The sequence below is a fragment of the Aquarana catesbeiana genome, linkage group LG09, assembly GCF_042186555.1.
Source record: "Aquarana catesbeiana isolate 2022-GZ linkage group LG09, ASM4218655v1, whole genome shotgun sequence".
Classification (NCBI taxonomy): Eukaryota; Metazoa; Chordata; class Amphibia; order Anura; family Ranidae; genus Aquarana; species Aquarana catesbeiana.
Window position 1 is genome coordinate 316,456,445 of NC_133332.1, and position 21,672 is coordinate 316,478,116.

General features: G+C 50.0%; 1 protein-coding gene across 2 annotated transcripts; it reads right to left on the reverse strand.

Moving 5' to 3' along the window:
• Positions 1-2,653: 2,653 nt before the first annotated feature.
• Positions 2,654-21,514, reverse strand: LOC141108790 (RIB43A-like with coiled-coils protein 2). 2 transcript variants are annotated; one of them, XM_073600719.1, is made up of 8 exons: positions 21,240-21,514; positions 18,282-18,400; positions 18,115-18,196; positions 13,664-14,008; positions 10,712-10,830; positions 8,498-8,725; positions 6,103-6,269; positions 2,654-2,835 (listed from the first exon to the last, which is right to left on the reverse strand). In XM_073600719.1, the coding sequence occupies exons 1-8, from the start codon at positions 21,382-21,384 to the stop codon at positions 2,754-2,756; spliced, it is 1,287 nt and encodes a 428-aa protein (XP_073456820.1). In that variant the 5' UTR covers positions 21,385-21,514; the 3' UTR covers positions 2,654-2,753. The 2 variants fall into 2 exon arrangements, with proteins under 2 accessions (XP_073456820.1, XP_073456822.1); XM_073600721.1 differs by having other exon boundaries at positions 18,282-18,422; positions 21,240-21,511.
• Positions 21,515-21,672: the final 158 nt, after the last annotated feature.

Below are 21,672 nucleotides of genomic sequence, written 5' to 3' on the forward strand. Positions count from 1 at the left end.
GGGTCTGCACTGATTGGGGGGTCTGCACTGATGGGGGGGGGTCTACACTGATTCATGGGGGGTCTGCACTGATTCATGGGGGGTCTGCACTGATTGGGGGGGGGGGGTCTGCACTGATTGGGGGGGCTCTGCACTGATGGGGGGGTCTACACTGATTGGGGGGGTCTACACTGATTGGGGGGGTCTGCACTGATTCATGGGGGGTCTGCACTGATTCATGGGGGTCTACACTGATTGGGGGGTCTGCACTGATGGGGGGGTCTGCACTGATGGGGGGGTCTGCACTGATGGGGGGGTCTGCACTGATTGATTGGGGTCTGCACTGATTCATGGGGGGTCTGCACTGATTCATGGGGGGTCTGCACTGATTGGGGGGGCTCTGCACTGATGGGGGGGTCTACACTGATTGGGGGGGTCTGCACTGATAGGGGGGTCTACACTGATTGGGGGGGGTCTGCACTGATTCATGGGGGGTCTACACTGATGGGGGGGTCTACACTGATGGGGGGGTCTACACTGATTGGGGGGGGTCTGCACTGATGGGGGGGTCTGCACTGATGGGGGGGTCTACACTGATTGGGGGGGTCTGCACTGATGGGGGGGTCTACACTGATTGGGGGGGTCTGCACTGATTCATGGGGGGGTCTACACTGATGGGGGGGTCTACACTGATGGGGGGATCTGCACTGATTGGGGGGGTCTGCACTGATGGGGGGGTCTACACTGATTGGGGGGATCTGCACTGGTGGGGGGGTCTGCCCTGATTGGGGTGTCTGCACTGATTGGGGGGGTCTGCACTGATGGAGGGGGGGTCTATTTTCCGCACCGTGTGACACCAACCCTAGTGACACCACTGTATGTATGACACCCCAATATAGAGAGAACATTGTATATACAGATATGATGGGGGAGGGGAGAGGAAGTGATAATAGCAAAAATATGTCTGCTCTTCCCACAAAGTATTATAAATGTTCAGCAGATGACACAACAATGTGACCCAATTGTAGAAGTTTAGAAAGTAAAAAGTGCTAATTCCCATCAGCTAGTGTATCATGTGTTGTATGTTGATGACATGTCTCGTGTGTTGATGACGTGTCCCGTGTGGTATGTTGATGACGTGTCCCGTGTGTTGATGACGTTGTCTCGTGTGTTGTATGTTGATGACGTGTCCCGTGTGTTGTGTGGTATGTTGATGACGTGTCCCGTGTGTTGACGACGTGTCCCGTGTGTTGATGACGTGTCCCGTGTGTTGATGACGTGTCCCGTGTTGTATGTTGATGACGTGTCCTGTGTGTAGTATGTTGATGACGTGTCCCGTGTGTAGTATGTTGATGACGTGTCCCGTGTGTTGATGACGTTGTCCCGTGTGTTGTGTTGTATGTTGATGACGTGTCCCATGTGTAGTATGTTGATGACGTGTCCCCTGTGTTGTATGTTGATGATGTGTCCCGTGTGATGTATGTTGATGACGTGTCCCGTGTGTTGATGACGTGTCCCATGTGTAGTATGTTGATGACGTGTCCCGTGTGTTGTATGTTGATGACGTGTCCTGTGTGTTGTATGTTGATGACGTGTCCCGTGTGTAGTATGTTGATGACGTGTCCTGTGTGTTGTATGTTGATGATGTGTCCCGTGTGTAGTATGTTGATGACGTGTCCCGTGTGTTGCATGTTGATGACGTGTCCCGTGTGTTGCATGTTGATGACGTGTCCGTGTGTTGCATGTTGATGACGTGTCCGTGTGTTGCATGTTGATGACGTGTCCGTGTGTTGTATGTTGATGACGTGTCCCGTGTGTTGTATGTTGATGACGTGTCCCGTGTGTTGTATGTTGATGACGTGTCCCCTGTGTTGTATGTTGATGACGTGTCCCCGTGTGTTGTATGTTGATGACGTGTCCCGTGTGTTGTATGTTGATGACGTGTCCCGTGTGTTGTATGTTGATGACGTGTCCCGTGTGTTGTATGTTGATGACGTGTCCCGTGTGTTGTATGTTGATGACGATGGATCGATATGTAATGTACATTTATACTGATGGAAGGATTGTGGAATACATGAAGAAGTGATAATAATAGAGATCCTGTGTCGGACGAGGTGGATGTGAAGCTCTCCTATTGGCTGGAATCTACACCGGGACATCACTGATTTTATTAATAAGGCTCGGCTCATACACATGCGATGCGGGAACCAGTGCGATTCCTGTGTGAGTTCCCGCAGCGCCCGTCATTCGCAGGCGGGTCACACCGCCCTCTGCCAACCGGATTGGATCGCAGTGCCAACTGCCAAATGGTAGAGGAACCGCATGTTATAGGTGTTGTCCGATTCCGGTGCGGACCAGGAAAAGAAAGAAAAAGGGGTTCCTTCACCATAGTGGTGGGAATGCGATGCAATTTCAGCCGTCCAGTTTGTATATCTATAGGGAATATGTGATATATATATATAAATCTTTAGGAGATATTTACTTTCCAGGCAGCCGGTGCCGAGTCCTGTGTGGTACACAGTGACGTCATCCCGCCTCCCGCCTCCATTCACACTCTTAGCCAATCAGGACTTTACATTTTACATCTGCCAACCGCACAGTACAAATATAAATTGTACAATCAGATTGTAACGTGTTCTTAGATCTCACTAAATCACAGAATAAATAAAAGGAATTGGATGTTTCTGATGATATAACATCTTTAATATAATCTCTTATTATATTCCTTCACAGGAGTGGTGCCGTCCCGTCGGGGGAGGGGGAGGAGGTCCTATTCAGCGGCTGGTGGTGTTGAACTGGCGGTGATAATGTGCGGTGGGGTTGTTGGTGTAAATCACTTTCTCCAGGTACTCCAGGCTGGAAAAGATACAAATAATGATATTGAGAGAAGATCCCCGTCTATTGTTTTTATAACAAAGAGCAAAGACATCACTAAATATGCCGAATAAATACATTTATCATTTCTTAGTGTGATCTCCTGAATACACGTCTGTCTACGACACCCCACCCCCGATACACGTCTGTGACACCCCACCTCCGATACATGTCTGTCTATGACATCCCACCTCCGATACATGTCTGTCTACGACACCCCACCCTCGATACACGTCTGTGACACCCCACCCCCGATACATGTCTGTCTACGACACCCCACCCCCGATACACGTCTGTGACACCCCACCCCCGATACATATCTGTCTACGACACCCCACCCCCGATACACGTCTGTGACACCCCACCCCCCGATACATGTCTGTCTGTGGCACCCCACCTCCGATACACGTCTGTGACACCCCACCTCCAATACATGTCTGTCTATGACACCCCACCCCCGATACACGTCTGTGACACCCCACCCCCGATACATGTCTGTCTGTGCCACCCCACCTCCGATACACATCTGTGACACCCCACCTCCGATACATGTCTGTCTACGACACCCCACCCCGATACATGAATGTCTACGACACCCCACCTCCGATACATGCCTGTCTATGACATCCCACCTCCGATACACGTCTGTGACACCCCACCCCCGATACATGTCTGTCTGTGCCACCCCACCTCCGATACACGTCTGTGACACCCCACCTCCGATACATGTCTGTCTATGACATCCCACCTCCGATACACGTCTGTCTACGACACCCCACCCCCGATACATGTCTGTCTACGACACCCCACCCCGATACATGAATGTCTACGACACCCACCTCCGATACATGCCTGTCTATGACATCCCACCTCCGATACACGTCTGTGACACCCCACCCCCGATACATATCTGTCTACGACACCCCACCCCCGATACACGTCTGTGGCACCCCACCTCCGATACACGTCTGTGACACCCCACCCCCGTTACATGACTGTCTACGACACCCACCTCCGATACATGTCTGTCTACGACACCCCACCCCCGATACATGTCTGTCTACGACACCCCACCTCCGATACATGTCTGTCTACGACACCCCACCCCCGATACATGTCTGTCTACGACACCCCACCCCCGTTACATGACTGTCTACGACACCCCACCTCCGATACATGTCTGTCTACGACACCCCACCCCCGATACATGTCTGTCTACGACACCCCACCTCCGATACATGTCTGTCTACGACACCCCACCCCCGATACATGTCTGTCTATGACACCCCACCTCCGATACATGTCTGTCTATGACACCCCACCTCCGATACATGTCTGTCTATGACACCCCACCTCCGATACATGTCTGTCTATGACACCCCACCTCCGATACATGTCTGTCTATGACACACCACCCCCGATACATGTCTGTTTACGACACCCCACCCCCGATACATGTCTGTCTACGACACCCCACCCCCGATACATGTCTGTCTACGACACCCCACCCCCGATACATGTCTGTCTACGACACCCCACCCCCGATACATGTCTGTCTACGACTCCCCACCTCCGATACATGTCTGTCTGTGGCACCCCACCTCCGATACACGTCTGTGACACCCCACCTCCGATACATGTCTGTCTATGACACCCCACCTCCGATACATGTCCGTCTATGACACTCCAACCCCGATACATGTCCGTCTATGACACTCCAACCCCGATACATGTCCGTCTATGACACTCCAACCCCGATACATGTCCGTCTATGACACCCCACCTCCGATACATGTCCGTCTATGACACCCCACCTCCGATACATGTCCGTCTATGACACTCCAACCCCGATACATGTCTGTCTATGACACCCCACCCCCGTTACATGTCTACGACACCCCACCCCCGATACATGTCTGTCTGTGACACCCCACCCCCGATACATGTCTGTCTGTGACACCCCACCCCCGATACAGTAAATACCTAAAGGATAAGTTTTTACCTTTTGAATTAAAAAATAAAATAAAATGCACATTTCTTTTGTAGATTAAAAAAAAGTGCATTTATTATTTATTTTCTAAGGATCCCGCAGAGCATTGCACCCGGGTGTAATGATGGCGGGTGCAATGTCCGGCTCCTGCAGACTCTCAGGATAGCTGTCTTCCCACACCTCCTATACAGACACTTACCTGAGAGCAGGAAGATTAACCTGATATTAAAGGCAGTTTTTTTTTATACTTACCTGCTCTGTATTAGTTTTGTACAGAGTAGCCCCGATCCTCCTCTTCTCTGGTCCCCCCGCTGGCGCTCCTGGCTCCTCCTTCCTGCCGGGTGCCCCCAGAGCAAGCAGCTCGCTCCCGAGCCGCTGCTCTGCGTGTTCATTCACAGAGATGGGGCTTGGACCCCCCCCCTACTTTTTCCTTATTGGCTTGCTCCCGAGCCGCTGCTCTGCTTGTTCATTCACAGAGACAGGGCTTGGACCCGCCCCTACTTTCTACTTATTAGCTCACTTACTGTGATTGACAGCAGCGGGAGCCCCACCTCCCTGACATGTTTCGCCCTGTGTCTGTGACCAAGCCCTGGTGAGCGGGGTGAAACATGTCATGATGGTGGGGGGGGGGGGGCGGGCTGGCTGGAGCTGCACTGGCTGAGGCCATATTCATCTACATACTAATGCACTGGGTTGGTGAGCGGTGCCTTTCCTTCTCTTTGATAAGGCTCTGGATGGTGCACTGATGCCAATTCCCTTCACTGCAACCGGCGGAGAAATCTCTGTCTCAACTTAGAGCGGTACTGCAAGTTTCATTTGGGATGATGGATTCCGCTCTAAGCCGAGACAGAGATTTCTCCGCCGGTTGCAGTGAAGGGAGTTGGCGTCAGTGTACCATTCAGCGCATTATCAAAGAGACAGAAAGGCGACGCTCACCAACCCAGTGCATTAGTATGTAGATGAATGTGGCCTCAGCCACGCCTCCCCCGACATGTTTCGCCCTGTGTCTGTGACCTTGGTGAGCGGGGTGAACCCAGTGCATTATTATGTAGATGAATGTGGCCTCAGCCACGCCCCTCCCCCAATATGTTTTGCAAGTTTCATTTGTATCATTGATTCCTCATTGATTGTTATTGAGCACCTCTACCCTGCTGCAATTGTGTGGACATTCAAGCCTAAAATCCTCATTAACCTTCCTCCTGCTTAGTGTGGAGCCCCCTGTATGCTGACCCAGACCCGACTCGGTGACAGCCACTTACTGTGCCCTCTGCTCTCTGCTCAGCTGCTGGTTGTACTGATCCATTCTCTTCCTGATCTCTCGGTTCAGCTCCTCTTCCTGCTGCTCCAATGTCATTGCAGCACGAGCCGCCAGCATCCTCTGCCTGTCCCACTCCGCTTCTTCCCGCTTCTCTTCCTCCTTCAGCCTCTGAGAACAGAATGAGAAAATTGTATCTGTTATCCTATAAAGCTGAACTCCAGGATGATCCAATATAGTCCACATGCAAAGGTCGTGTGTATTATTACTGGAAACTTGGGGTGCTTTGTGGAAGGAGAAGCAGCACACTGATAACTTCATCTCTGTCACTCTGCTCTCTCCTCTTGTCAACATGTTCCTTGCACTGAGACATAAACTGATTTGGTTCAGATGGTGACAAGCGTGTGTGGGGGCAACCAGGTGAGGAGGACAAAGACAAGTGTGTCTTGTCTACAGTCAAGCATGGTGGTGGGGGTGTCATGGTCTGGGGCTGCATGAGTGCTGCCGGCACTGGGGGGCTACAGATCATTGAGGGAACCATGAATGCCAACATGTACTGTGACCTACTGAAGCAGAGCATGATCCCCTCCCTTCAGAGACTGGGCCGCAGGGCAGTATTCCAACATGATAACCACCCCAAACGCACCTCCAAGACAACCACTGCCTTGCTAAAGAAGCTGAGAGTAAAGGTGATGGACTGGCCAAGCATGTCTCCAGACCTAAACCCTATTGATCATCTGTGGGACATCCTCAAACAGAAGGTGGAGGAGCGCAAGGTCTCTAACATCCACCAGCTCTGTGATGTCATCATGGAGGAGGGGAAGAGGACTCCAGTGACAACCTGTGAAGCTCTGGTGACCTCCATGTCCAAGAGGGTTAAGGCAGTGCTGGAAAATAATGGTGACCACACAAAATATTGACACTTTGGGCCCAATTTGGACATTTTCCCTTAGGGGTGTACTGACTTTTGTTGCCAGCGGTTTAGACATTAATGGCTGTGTGTTGAGTTATTTTGAGGGGACAGCAAATTTACACTGTTATACAAGCTGTACACTCACTACTTTACATTGTAGACAAGTGTCATTTCTTCAGTGTTGTCACATGAAAAGATAGAAGAAAAGATTTATAAAAATGTGACTGAGGGGTGTACTTACTTTTGTGAGATACTGTATGTGTGATATATATATATATTTTTTTTTTTTTTCTTTAGGTAGAGACCCTATTAAAATGGCAATAGGAGTCTGTGATACTTATGTACATGGGAGGAGTCTGTGATACTTATGTACATGGGAGGAGCCTGTGATACTTATGTTCATGGGAGGAGCCTGTGATACTTATGTACAGGGGAGGAGCCTGTGATACTTATGTTCATGGGAGGAGCCTGTGATACTTATGTTCATGGGAGGAGCCTGTGATACTTATGTTCATGGGAGGAGCCTATGATACTTATGTACATGGGAGGAGCCTGCGATACTTATGTACATGGGAGGAGCCTGTGATACTTATGTACATGGGAGGAGCCTGTGATACTTATGTACATGAGAGGAGCCTGTGATAGTTATGTACATGGGAGGAGCCTGTGATAGTTATGTACATGGGAGGAGCCTGTGATACTTATGTACATGGGAGGAGCCTGTGATACTTATGTACATGGGAGGAGCCTGTGATACTTATGTACATGGGAGGAGCCTGTGATACTTATGTTCATGGGAGGAGCCTGTGATACTTATGTTCATGGGAGGAGCCTGTGATACTTATGTACATGGGAGGAGCCTGTGATAGTTATGTACATGGGAGGAGCCTGTGATACTTATGTACATGGGAGGAGCCTGTGATAGTTATGTACATGGGAGGAGCCTGTGATACTTATGTACATGGGAGGAGCCTGTGATACTTATGTTCATGGGAGGAGCCTGTGATACTTATGTTCATGGGAGGAGCCTGTGATACTTATGTACATGGGAGGAGCCTGTGATACTTATGTACATGGGAGGAGCCTGCGATACTTATGTAGATGGGAGGAGCCTGCGATACTTATGTACATGGGAGTTTTTTAATTTTTAATTTTTAGTAAATTTGGAAAGATTTCAAACAAACTTCTCTCACGTTGTCATTATGGGGGATTGTTTGTAGAATTTTGAGGAAAATAATTGAATCCATTTTGGAATAAAGCTGTAACATAACAAAATGTGGATAAAGTGAAGCGCTGTGAATACTTTCTGGATGTACTTTATATGTTAATGGGGTGCGACTTGTCATGGGACTTTGAACCTTCCAAGTCGCATACCAAGTTGTGGCCGTGTGAACCGAGCCCAAATCGGCGAAACAATTTTAGCAAAAGCCGCGATGTGATTGGTTTTTTGTTTAGCAGTAAACATGACAGTGATTGGTCACTCCACCTGTTTCTCCTGCTGTTGCTGCTCCTGGATTTCCAGGATGGATTTGAGTTGCTCGGGGCTCATGCCTTTCCAGCGATCCGGTACAACGCGGTGCGGCCCGTAGCTGCTAGCGGCCATGGCTGGGTTCTCCGTCAGTATGTCGCCGGTCAGGTGGTTGTAGATCTCCGCAAAATTATTTTCTTCTTCCTGTTGCTTCTCCAGCTTCCTGCGCTCCGACGACTCCATGGCCTAGGTAGGCGATACAGACAGAGGTCGGTAATAAAGGAACCCGTCTCCCGCCATGCTAAATTGCTAAAACTGTATTATCCAATCCATGCAATTGATGAATGTTGTGTTGTATGAAATTCTGCATTATAATGTAGAGACCTGCCTGGTGCCCATATACACATTGATTTGACTTCATCCAGCCCTTTCCTCCCCAGCCTGACCATTCCCTGGCTAACCCCCTTTCATTCATTGGATTTCAGTTTGTTCATGGAGGCTCAGCATTACCTAGAGCAGAGGGAGGCAACCTGGGGCCCCTCCAGCTGTTGCAGAACTACAAGCCCCATCATGCCTCTGGAATTGCCAGCCTTGCAATGCCTCATGGGAAACGTAGTTCCACAGCAGCTGGAGGGCTGCTGGTTGCTTCCCCCTGACCTAGGGTGCTCTGTATGCAAATTTAGTCTGCCTAGGAACACCCACTTCTCCAGACTGATATCCACCCATCAAGGTGGTTTGATATTTGCATAACTCCCCCCACTACCTGTATCAGGACCGTGAGTACTGAGGCACTAAAAGGCTGCACTGATAAGACAGCACTGATAGGGGGCAATGACAGGCAGCACTGATGGGCAATGACGGGCAGATCAGGGCTGGTGGGTGGGGGCAACCTGCTGGCCCCACCCACCAGCCCTGATCTGCCTGTCATTGCCCATCAGTGCTGCCTGTCATTACCTCCTATCAGTGTCATCTTATCAGTGCAGCCTTTTAGTGCCCATCGGTGCTACCTGTCAGTGCCCATCGGTGCCACCTCATCAGTGCAGCCTCATCAGTGCAGCTTTATCAGGGCACATCAATACAGCCTTATCAGCTCTCCAAGCATTCTCCCTCCTCATTGGCTGAAACAGCAGCAGGAGTCATTGGCTCCCGCTGCTGTCAATCGCAGCCAATGAGGAGAAAGAGGGGGCAGGGCCAAGCCACGGCTCTATGTGTGAATGGACATGCAGAGCTGCGGGTCGTGAACGAGCCTTCTTGGGTGCCCCTATTGCAAGCTGCTTGCTCTGGGGACAGGAGGGAGAGGCCAAGAGCGCCAGCGAGGGACCCCAGAAGAGGAGGATCGGGGCTGCTCTGTGCAAAACCATTACACAGAGCAGGTAAGTATGATGTGTTTGTTATTTAAAAAGAAAAAATAGAAAGGGCTTTAATATCACTTCAATGCAATCCCTGAATTAAAGTAAAAAAATGTTCCAGTGGAAGTATCACCCCCTCACCCCTTTATACTTACCTGAGTCCTCACTCGATCCTGCGCTGTGCCCGTCTCCAGCGCTGTGCCCGTCTCCAGCCCTGTGCCCATCGCCAGCCCTGTGCCCATCGCCAGCCCTGTGCCCGTCCCCAGCGCTGTGCCCGTCTTCAGCCCTGTGCCCATCTCCAGCGCTGTGCCCATCCCCAGCGATGTGCCCGTCCCCAGCGCTGTGCCCATCCCCAGCGCTGTGCCCATCCCCAGCCCTGTGCCCGTCCTCAGCCCTGTGCCCGTCCCCAGCACTGTGCTCATCCCCAGCACTGTGCCCGTCCCCAGCCCTGTGCCCATCTCCAGCCTTGTGCCCATCTCCAGCCTTGTGCCCATCCCCAGCCTTGTGCCTGTCCCCAGCACTGTGCCCTGTCTCCAGCGGCGCTGGTCTCTCTTTCCCCTCACAGGACAGAGGCAGCAGCGGAAGCCATCTACTTTTGCTTCTGTCAAACAAATCCTGTGAGGAGGAAGCGAGGGGTGGGGGCTGAACCGCACTTTCTGTGTCTATAGACACGCACAGCCTGGCATGGGAGCAAGCCTGCAGGTGCACCCCATAGGAAGCAGCTTCATATGGTGGTGCACTGAGAAGAGGAGCTTAGAGTGCCAGTGAGGGACCCTGGAAGAGGAGGTTCAGGGCCACTCTGTGCAAACCATTCAGCTATAGCATGTTTGTTATTTAAAAAAAAAAAAACCCTGATCAGGATTCTGCGGTCTGTGCGACTTACCAGCGCTTGGTTGATGTTAGTGACGGCCATATTCACAGCCTTTCGGCATTCCTCCTCCATCTTGGTCAGATGCAGCGCTCTCTCATCCAGCTCCACCCTCTTCTTATCATATAATTCATCTGGGAAGTGCACATAGTCCAAGATCATTCATAAGCAAACAAAACCATCTGTTTTAACGACTGTTAGGCAGGACTAATTCGGTTGTTTTGCAGGCTGGCTGGTAAATGTGCTGGTAAAACTTTTTGTTTGTTACATGTGTTGCTCTTCTATGTGCACCTTGCTGCAAAGGCCAGTTATAGGTTGGGGTGGTTGCCACTTGTTTGCCCAAACTAAGGCCAAGGAGACCCAAACAAAGACCAAGGAAGCCCAAAGGCCAAGGAGGCCCAAACTAAGGCCAAGGAGACCCAAACTAAAGCCAAGGAGGCCCAAACTAAGGCCAAGGAGGCCCAAACTAAGGCCAAGGAGGCCCAAACAAAGGCCAAGGAGACCCAAACAAAGGCCAAGGAAGCCCAAAACAAAGGCCAAGGAAGCCCAAAACAAAGGCCAAGGAGGCCCAAACTAAGGCCAAGGAAGCCCAAACAAAGGCCAAGGAAGCCCAAAATGAAGGCCAAGGAGGCCCAAACTAAGGCCAAGGAAGCCCAAACAAAGGCCAAGGAAGCCCAAACAAAGGCCAAGGAAGCCCAAAATGAAGGCCAAGGAGGCCCAAACTAAGGCCAAGGAGGTCCACATAAACTATTTGCTGCACTGATAGGTGAACTTGTTGTGCGCTCTGCTTTACCTGTATGTAGCCTTAGCTATACAGTGTACAGCGCTGTGTTTCGGCATTGGGATGAGAACTTTCCCTCCCGGAACAAAATAGAGTCAAGCTAAATGCTGCTTAGCAGTTCACGGTAAGCTTTGTAATCTATGAATGAATACAAAACTTCCTCCGATTGGTGGAAAGGGGAGTAAATGATATCACATTCTCCTCCTCAGCCAGTCAAAGGAGGCTTTGTATTCATTCATAGAATACAAAGCTGTCTGTAAATGGCTGAGCAGCACTCAGCCCAATTCTATTTTGCTCCGGGAGGTGGAACAGAAAGTTCTCCTCCTACTGTTGGAACACAGAGCTGTATACTGTATATGGCTGAGTTGGAAAAGGTGAGCAAATTATATCACATTCTCCTCCTCAGCCAGTCAGAGGAGGCTTTGTATTCATTCATAGAATACAAAGCTGTCTGTGAATGGCTGATCAGCACTCAACCCAATTCTATTTTGCTCTGGGAGGGGGACAGAAAGTTCTCCTCCTACTGTTGGAACACAGAGCTGTATACAGTATATGGCTGAGGTGGAAAGGGGAGCAAATGATATCACGTTCTCCTCCTCAGCCAGTCAGAGGAGGCTTTGTATTCATTCATAGAATACAAAGCTGTCTGTCAATGGCTGAGCAGCACTCAGCCCAATTCTATTTTGCTCCGGGAGGTGGAACAGAAAGTTCTCCTCCTACTGTTGGAACACAGAGCTGTATACTGTATATGGCTGAGTTGGAAAAGGTGAGCAAATTATATCACATTCTCCTCCTCAGCCAGTCAGAGGAGGCTTTGTATTCATTCATAGAATACAAAGCTGTCTGTGAATGGCTGATCAGCACTCAACCCAATTCTATTTTGCTCTGGGAGGGGGACAGAAAGTTCTCCTCCTACTGTTGGAACACAGAGCTGTATACAGTATATGGCTGAGGTGGAAAGGGGAGCAAATGATATCACGTTCTCCTCCTCAGCCAGTCAGAGGAGGCTTTGTATTCATTCATAGAATACAAAGCTGTCTGTCAATGGCTGAGCAGCACTCAGCCCAATTCTATTTTGCTCCGGGAGGTGGAACAGAAAGTTCTCCTCCTACTGTTGGAACACAGAGCTGTATACTGTATATGGCTGAGTTGGAAAAGGTGAGCAAATTATATCACATTCTCCTCCTCAGCCAGTCAGAGGAGGCTTTGTATTCATTCATAGAATACAAAGCTGTCTGTGAATGGCTGAGCAGCACTCAGCCCGACAATATTTTGTTCAGGGAGGGGGACAGAAAGTTCTTCTCCTACAGCCGGAACACAGAGCTGTATACTGTATATGGCTGAGGTGGAAAGGTGAGCGAATGATATCCTGTTCTTCACCTCAGCCAATCAGAGGAGACTTTGTATTCATTCATAGAATACAAAGCTCCCTGTGAATGGCTGTTAGGGGGAATACAGCGCCCCCAGCAAGCGCACCTGGGTTTGGGCATTGCTCAAATTATTTAAAGGGACATTAAAATGTGTAGTTAGGCTTTAAGCCTGGGTTCACACTTGTGCGGTGCGGGATGCTGCATGTCATTCGCACAGGAATCGCACCGCATTCCTATGCACATCACATGCGGTGTCTGTGCGGTGCAATTTGATCCATACATTTTGTATTGCTCAAACTGCATCGCATCGCGTCCGCACCATAATGGTGCAGGACACTTTTTTTTTTTCCTGCACCTGAGGCTGGGTTCAAATGGTTCACATTAGATTGCTGTGCACATCGCATGTGATGTCTGTGCAATGCAAATTCAGCCATACAGTTTGTATGGGTGTTCAGACTCATGCGATTCGATTCCCTTCCGATTTGGAGGGGGATGTCATTAACATTTACATTGACACCCGCAGTGAGTGTGAACTGCCTGCGAGTCCGATGCGATGCGGGAACCAGCACAAGAATCGTGGTGGTTCCCTCATCAGTGTGGACCCAGCCTAAATTGCATCACACCTACGCGATTCTGGCACTGCGTTTTGCGATCTGTTTTTCAGGGGGCGTCGTCAATCTAACATTGACACCCGTAGCAGATCGCATGGACGCCGTGTGATTGCCTTGCAGTGCAATGCGGTGGAAACGCAGCGAATCCTGCATCGCATCGGTGTGAACCGGGGACTAAATGTTTCCACGCCTCATTCCAACTGACCGGCGTATTTTTTCTGCGCCTCGCTCCTCTTCCTCTCTTCTTTCTGCTCTGACAACCACTTCCTAGAAAGCTCCGTCTGCAGCTTCTTTCTCTCCTTCTCACTCAGGTCTTCTCCAGCAAGCTTCTGTAGGCTGGCGGGCCCACAGCGGGGATCGTGGTCGCCGACTCGGGCGGGCCGCTCCTTCTTCAGGGCGTCCGGGTCGTACAGGTCATATTCCCTCCTGGTCTCGGGCTGCTGGTGCTGCTCTCTGAATTGCAGCACGGCTTTATCCAGATCCCGGGCGATCTGACTCTCCCTTTGTTCCAGCATCATGGCGATCTTATCGCACCGCTGTCTGTCCGCGTCTGCAATACAAGGTTCATACATCCATTAATACAAATGTCAGATCCAAAAGATCGGGGGCAGTGCCGGGACAAGGTCATTTAGGGACCGGAGCCAACGTGCCAAATCCCCCCCCCCCCCCAAAAAAAAAAAAATTGAGCGCTAATCTGCATGCTCATCCCCTAACAATTCCCCCTCCTCCCAGTAGAAATCTGTCCCCTGCTGAAATCCCCCCTCCCAGCACAAATCCCCCCCCCCCCACCTGGGGGAGCTCAAATCCTCTCTCTGTGTACAAAAAAAAAAATGTCCCCTCCAAGCACAAATCACCCCCCCATTCCAAATCCCCCCTCCAGCACAAATCTCCCCCCCCCACCTGGGGGAGCTCAAATCCTCTGTGTACAAAAAAAAAATGTCCCCTCCAAGCACAAATCACCCCCCCCATTCCAAATCCCCCTTCCAAGCACAAATCTCCCCCCCCCCCACCACCTGGGGGAGCTCAAATCCTCTCTCTGTGTACAAAAAAAAAAATGTCCCCTCCAAGCACAAATCACCCCCCCATTCCAAATCCCCCCTCCAGCACAAATCTCCCCCCCCCACCTGGGGGAGCTCAAATCCTCTGTGTACAAAAAAAAATGTCCCCTCCAAGCACAAATCACCCCCCCATTCCAAATCCCCCCTCCCAGCACAAATCTCCCCCCCCCCCCACCTGGGGGAGCTCAAATCCTCTGTGTACAAAAAAAAATGTCCCCTCCAAGCACAAATCACCCCCCCATTCCAAATCCCCCTTCCAAGCACAAATCTCCCCCCCCCCCACCACCTGGGGGAGCTCAAATCCTCTCTCTGTGTACAAAAAAAAAAAATGTCCCCTCCAACACAAATTCCCCTCTCCCAATGCACCATCCTAGCACGTACACCCCCCAAAGAAAATATATATTTTCCCACTACCATATTACTTTCATAGCCATACCCCTCAAATTCCCCCTCTAACACAAATCCCCCCCCCCCCCCCCATTCCAAAGACCCCCTTCCAACACAAAATCCCCTCTCCCAATCCACCATCCTAACACATACCCCCCCACTCCCCAATTTCCCCTCCTACACATATAACCCCCCCCCCCCAAAGAAAATATATATTTTCCCACTACCATATTACTTTCATAGAAAAACCCCTCAAATTCCCCCTCCAAGCACAAATCCCCTCTTCCAACACAAATTCCCCTCCCCCAATCCCCTATCCTAGCACATGTCCCCCCACATATTTTCCCTCCTCCTAGTAAGGGGGAACTCTGATGGGGACACGGATGTAAGGGGGAACTCTGATGGGGACACTGATGTAAGGGGGAACTCTGATGGGGACACTGATGTAGGGGGGGCTCTGATGGGGACACGGATGTAAGGGGGAACTCTGATGGGGACACTGATGTAGGGGGGGCTCTGATGGGGACACGGATGTAAGGGGGAACTCTGATGGGGACACGGATGTAAGGGGGAACTCTGATGGGGACACTGATGTAAGGGGGAACTCTGATGGGGACACTGATGTAAGGGGGAACTCTGATGGGGACACTGATGTAAGGGGGGAACTCTGATGGGGACACGGATGTAAGGGGGGAACTCTGATGGGGACACTGATGTAAGGGGGAACTCTGATGGGGACACGGATGTAAGGGGGGAACTCTGATGGGGACACTGATGTAAGGGGGAACTCTGATGGGGACACCGATGTAAGGGGGAACTCTGATGGGGACACTGATGTAAGGGGGAACTCTGATGGGGACACGGATGTAAGGGGGAACTCTGATGGGGACACTGATGTAAGGGGGAGCTCTGATGGGGACACTGATGTAAGGGGGAACTCTGATGGGGACACTGATGTAAGGGGGAGCTCTGATGGGGACACTGATGTAAGGGGGAACTCTGATGGGGACACTGATGTAAGGGGGAACTCTGATGGGGACACTGATGTAAGGGGGAACTCTGATGGGGACACTGATGTAAGGGGGAGCTCTGATGGGGACACTGATGTAAGGGGGAACTCTGATGGGGACACTGATGTAAGGGGGAACTCTGATGGGGACACTGATGTAAGGGGGAACTCTGATGGGGACACCGATGTAAGGGGGGACTCTGATGGGGACACGGATGTAAGGGGGAACTCTGATGGGGACACGGATGTAAGGGGGAACTCTGATGGGGACACGGATGTAAGGGGGGAACTCTGATGGGGACACGGATGTAAGGGGGAACTCTGATGGGGACACGGATGTAAGGGGGAACTCTGATGGGGACCCTGATGTAAGGGGGAACTCTGATGGGGACCCTGATGTAAGGGGGAACTCTGATGGGGACTCTGATGTAAGGGGGAACTCTGATGGGGACACTGATGTAAGGGGGACACTGATGTAAGGGGGAACTCTGATGGGGACCCTGATGTAAGGGGGAACTCTGATGGGGACTCTGATGTAAGGGGGGAATCTGATGGGGACCCTGTATGGCTCACATTTATTGGCATTTCTTTGCTCCCAGGTTCACACTATGAAGTGCACCTCATTCTTGTGTAATTCACATGCGTTTCAGTGGGGGATGGGCTGACATCGCACTAAAGTTGTGGATGCACCAATACTAGAAATGCACTGCAAGCAATCAGGTGCTGGGAGAGGGCTCTGTGTTTGGGGGGGCCGTTACTAACACCCCCTTACATTATTTCTCAATGGCACCCCCAAACACGGTGCGATTTTTGCCGCAATTTTCGCAGGACAAATGGCCGCAAAAATTGTGCAAACAAAATCGTAGGACGCATGCCACGCAAAAGTTCTGGAATGTCTTTGGGGGGGGGGGGGAACGCGTGTCTTGCTATTTTGTTTTGCGCGATTCCGCCACAAGCTGTCTTGGCAAAATAAATAAATAAATAAATAAATAAATCGCACTGCGTTTTGGGGTGCCATCAAGAAATATGGCATCGCAAACACTAGCGATTCAGAATAAAACGGCAAAACTGTGTGACGCGTTTTGCGACGCGATTATTTTTTTGCCGCGACTCTCGCACGTCAAATTGGCGCAAACAAAATCGTGGGACGCATGTCCCACAAAAGTTCTGGAAACTCCTTGTCACGGTGCGACTTTTTTTTTTTTGCCGCAATTTTTGACACATCAAATTGGCGCAAAAATGGCACAAACACTATTGTGGGACGCACGTCCCACAAAAGTTCTGGAAACTTCTTTTGGGCGACACACGTCCCCCCACGATTCAGAATTGCAGCAAAAATGCGTGACGCGTTTTCCGACGCCACTGTTTCTCAATGGCATCCGATTTTGCTGCGATTGCCTCGCGACAAAGTTGGCGCAAAAAATTGCGCAAACAAAATAGTAGGACGCAAGTCACGCAAAAGTTCCAGAACTTCTTTTGGGGGGGGGGGCGACACACGTCCCCCCCGCGATTCAGAATCGCAGCAAAAATACGCGTTTTACGATGCTATCGAAGAAATATGACATCGCAAAACGCGTCGCACGTTTTTTGCAGCGATTCTGAATTTCTGATTCCGCCCCGCGATTTCGGAAAAAAACAGCCTGGTGTGAATGGAGCCAAAGGGAGGGCGACGTCAACCTGACCAACATTCTCTGAAAAGTGATTCACAGCGGATTGCTTTTCAGAACAGGTAAGAGCTGTTCCTGTGATAACTTGCCAACCTCCTCCAATATGGCCGCAGCCTTGAAAGCCGCACAATGCTACATTCTGGGTGCGGGCAGAAGAGCGGCGGCAGAGCGACTCCTACAAGAGGCCGATTTATAAAAAACATTCGTTGGTCGAGCGTCGCAAACATTTCCTGCCAGCTGGATGAAGTTTTCCCCCCGTAATTTTTTTAATAGAGTAATTCCTACATTGTCAGCTCCATCTAGTGGCCAAAACTCGGCATAGCGTTCGGAAATACTGAACATACTGCATTTGGCCACTAGATGGAGCTGACTACATAGGAATTCATCTATTGGAAAAATTACGGGGACGTTTAAACCAGCTTGCCCGAATGTTTCTGACGTTCGTCCCGACGAATGTTTATAAACAAACCCCCCCCTCAGTGTTAGAGGAAAGCTGCTGATTGGCCCGCTGAGCGTATGAACATGGAAGGCTCACCGAAAGCTTGGTCCCGGGCTCTCTCCAGTCCCTCCATCGCCTTCCGTTCTTCCATCTGTCTCTCCAGCGTGGGAACGTCCACCTACACAGGGCACAGCGGGTAGAAAAAGGATCAGATGGTAGGGGGGGGAGGGGCCATAATTCAGGAGGAGGAGGAGCCAACCTACCCCAATCGTCCGGACTTTTGCGTTGAAGATCCGGCTTTGCCTTTGCTGTTCCATATTTCGTCTCCTTTCTATGGCTGCTGTTTCTTTGGGATCTGCGGGGAGGTCCAGCTTATACATGGCTGCAGGAAGAGAGGCGGAGCCCTGAGGGGGATATTCATAGAAACGTCCAATCAACAGGTCACATGACGTATATATATTTTCTGTTTCCTGAGACACAACAGGAAGTGGGATGGAATCTACCAAAGTGAGGGGGAGGGTCACCATATGTCACCAGAACAGGAACAGAGGAGGGATCTTCCAATGGGGGACACTGGTTCTGGTGACAACCTCACTTTTCCTTACACTTCCTGTTTTGGCCTTTGGGACAGGAAGTATTGGGAAATCTCCCCAGAATGCGAAACACGAGGAATGAAGGGATTTTCGGGTTGTCACCAGAACAAGAATAGAGGGGGAAATCTTCCAATGGGGACACTAGTTCTGGTATTCCCTCTGATTTTCTCTCACTTCCTCTTTTGGCCTTGGGGGAGATTTCCCTTCACTTCCTGTCCCAAAGTCACAACAGGAAGTGAGGGAAAATCCCCCCCCCCCCCCCCAAAGCAGTTGCCACCAGAAAGTTAAGAGTTAAAACCTCTGCCAGGTTATTATTTGTTTTAAATATATCTCTGAGTCCCATTAGAGATATTTCCCCTTCACTTCCTCTACCTAAGACAAAACAGGAAATTAAATGAAATCTCCCAAAGTGAGAGGGGGGGGGATAGGTGTCCCCAGAAATGGTGTCCCCACTGGAAGACCTCTTGAAGAGGGACACAGAAAGTAAAATATAATCCCAAATTTTGGGTTGTCACCGTAACAGGAATAGAAGGGGAAATCTTCCAATGAGGACACTAGTTCTGGTGACCATGGGAGGGGGGGGGGAGGGTCCCAAGGGATTCCATTAATTTGCAGAGATTTCCTCTCACTTCCTGTTGTGACTATGGGACAGGATGTGACAGGGAAATCTCCCCAATGGGGGGGGGGGACACCAATGGCAACAAATAAACATTTGCCTATAGTTCTATGTTCTGGTGACAATGGTGACAACCGCTTTGGAGGGATCTCACCTCACTTCCTGTTGTGACTGTGGGACAGGAAGTGAAGAGAAATCTTCCAATGGGGACACTGGTTCTGGGATTCCTTCACTTTGCAGAGTTTTCCTCTCACTTCCTGTTGTGACTATGGGACAGGAAGCGACAGGGAAATCACCCAATGGGGACACAGATGGATTACCCCTCACTTCCTGTTGTGTCTATGGGACAGGAAGTGAAAGGAAAAAAATCTCCCCAATAGGGACACAGATGGCAAAAAAAAAAACAAAAAACTTTTGAACTTTTGCCTATAGTTCTACTTTCTGGTGACAACTGCTTTGGAGGGATTTCCTCTCACTTCCTGTTGTGACTATGGGACAGGATGTGACAGGGAAATCTCCCCAATGGGGGGGACACCAATGGTAACAAATAAACATTTGCCTATAGTTCTATGTTCTGGTGACAACTGCTTTGGAGGGATTTCCCCTCACTTCCTGTTGTGACTGTGGGACAGGAAGTGACAGAAAAATCTCCCCAATGGGGACACAGATGGCAAAAAAAATTTTACTTTTTCCTATAGTTCTACTTTCTGGTGGCAAAGGCTTCGGAGGGATCTTCCCTCACTTCCTGTTGTGACTGTGGGACAGGAAGTGAAGGGAAATCTTCCAATGGGGACACTGGTTCTGGGATTCCTTCACTTTGCAGCGTTTTCCCTCTCACTCACTGTTGTGAATATGGGACAGGAAGTGATGGAAAATCTCCCCAATGGGGACACAGATGACAAAAAAAAATAAACGTTTCCCTGTATAACTGCTTTGGATGGATTTCCCCTCACTTCCTGTTTTGGCTATGGGACAGGAAGTGACAGGAAAAGCTCCCCAATGGGGACACAGATGCCAAAAAGAATAAACTTTTGCCTATTGTTCTACTTTCTGGTGACAACCACTTTAGATGGATCTCATCACCCTTCCTGTTGTGTCTATGGGACAGGAAGTGAAGAGATAATCTCCCCAATGGGGACACAGATGCCAAAAAAATTTAAACTTTTGCCTATAGTTCTATTTTCTGGTGACAACCGCTTTAGAGGAATTTCTCCTCACTTCCTGTTGTGACTGTGGGACAGGAAGTGAAAGGATAATCTCCCCAATGGGGACACAGATGACAAAAAAATAAACGTTTCCCTGTATAACTGCTTTGGATGGATCTCCCCTCACTTCCTGTTGTGTCTATGGGACAGGAAGTGAAGGAAAATCTCCCCAATGGGGACACAGATGCCAAAAAATAAACTTTTGCCTATAGTTCTACGTTGTGGGGACAACTGCTTTGGATGGATTACCCCTCACTTCCTGGGACAGAAGGCGAAGGGAAATCTTCCAATGGGGACACTGGTTCTGGGATTCCTTCACTTTGCAGAGTTTTCCTCTTACTTCCTGTTGTGTCTATGGGACAGGAAGTGATGGTAAATCTCCCCAATGGGGACACAGATGGCAAAAAAATAGACTATTGCCTGTTGTTCTACTTTCTGGTGACAACTGCTTTGGAGGGCTCTCTCCTCACTTCCTGTTGTGTCTATGGGACAGGAAGTGAAGGAAAATCTCCCCAATGGGGACACAGATGCCAAAAAATAAATAAACTTTTGCCTATAGTTCTACGTTGTGGGGACAACTGCTTTGGAGGGCTCTCTCCTCACTTCCTGTTGTGTCTGTGGGACAGGAAGTGAAGGTAAATCTCCCCAATGGGGACACAGACCAGGCTCTAACCCTCCATTATTCTATCCAGAAAGAAAAGTTCTGCCTTTAGTGTCTCTATGTGAGATGGTGGAGATCACAGAGTGTACAATCTCTATCATCCTCTATTATTCTATATTATAAATCATGAAGATCTGATCACTAACCTGCAATTCCTCTGCTGTCCTGGACACAACAACTGGTCACCATGGAGACGGACTCAACCATTCCCGGACTCCTTATACAAGAAGGGGGGGGGGGAGTGGCCTGTCTTTTATCTTTATTTGTCATAGTTCTATAAGTAAAGGTCATGTCAGATGTGAGTTTTCTCCTTTATTATCATCATACAAAGCTCTGCTGTGCGGAATAAAAAGGCACACGGCGCTCTAAGAAGGGAAAACGTCGCTAATGTAAAGTTGGACACCCCTGTGTGTCAGGAATGGAAGAGTCCGGTAAAAGGGGGAGGAGCTACGGGCAGACGTCATCCATGCGGCTCTGTAGACACGCCTTTGTAGTCGGATCACCTTACATCGTATACTGAGCTGTGTGATACAATAGATGGCTGAATGAGAGGAGGAAGTCTGATGTGTGGGAACAGGC

Bases quoted from the DNA above. Each gene is read 5' to 3' on its own strand.
- LOC141108790 (XM_073600719.1), bottom strand. From the start codon at position 21,384: ATGACCTTTACTTATAGAACTATGACAAATAAAGATAAAAGACAGGCC. The intron at 18,197-18,281 runs GTAGGTTGGCTC...TGCCCTGTGTAG, and splicing joins CAAAAGTCCGGACGATTGGG to GTGGACGTTCCCACGCTGGA. The intron at 2,836-6,102 runs GTAAGTGGCTGT...TATCTTTTCCAG, and splicing joins AGCAGAGAGCAGAGGGCACA to CCTGGAGTACCTGGAGAAAG.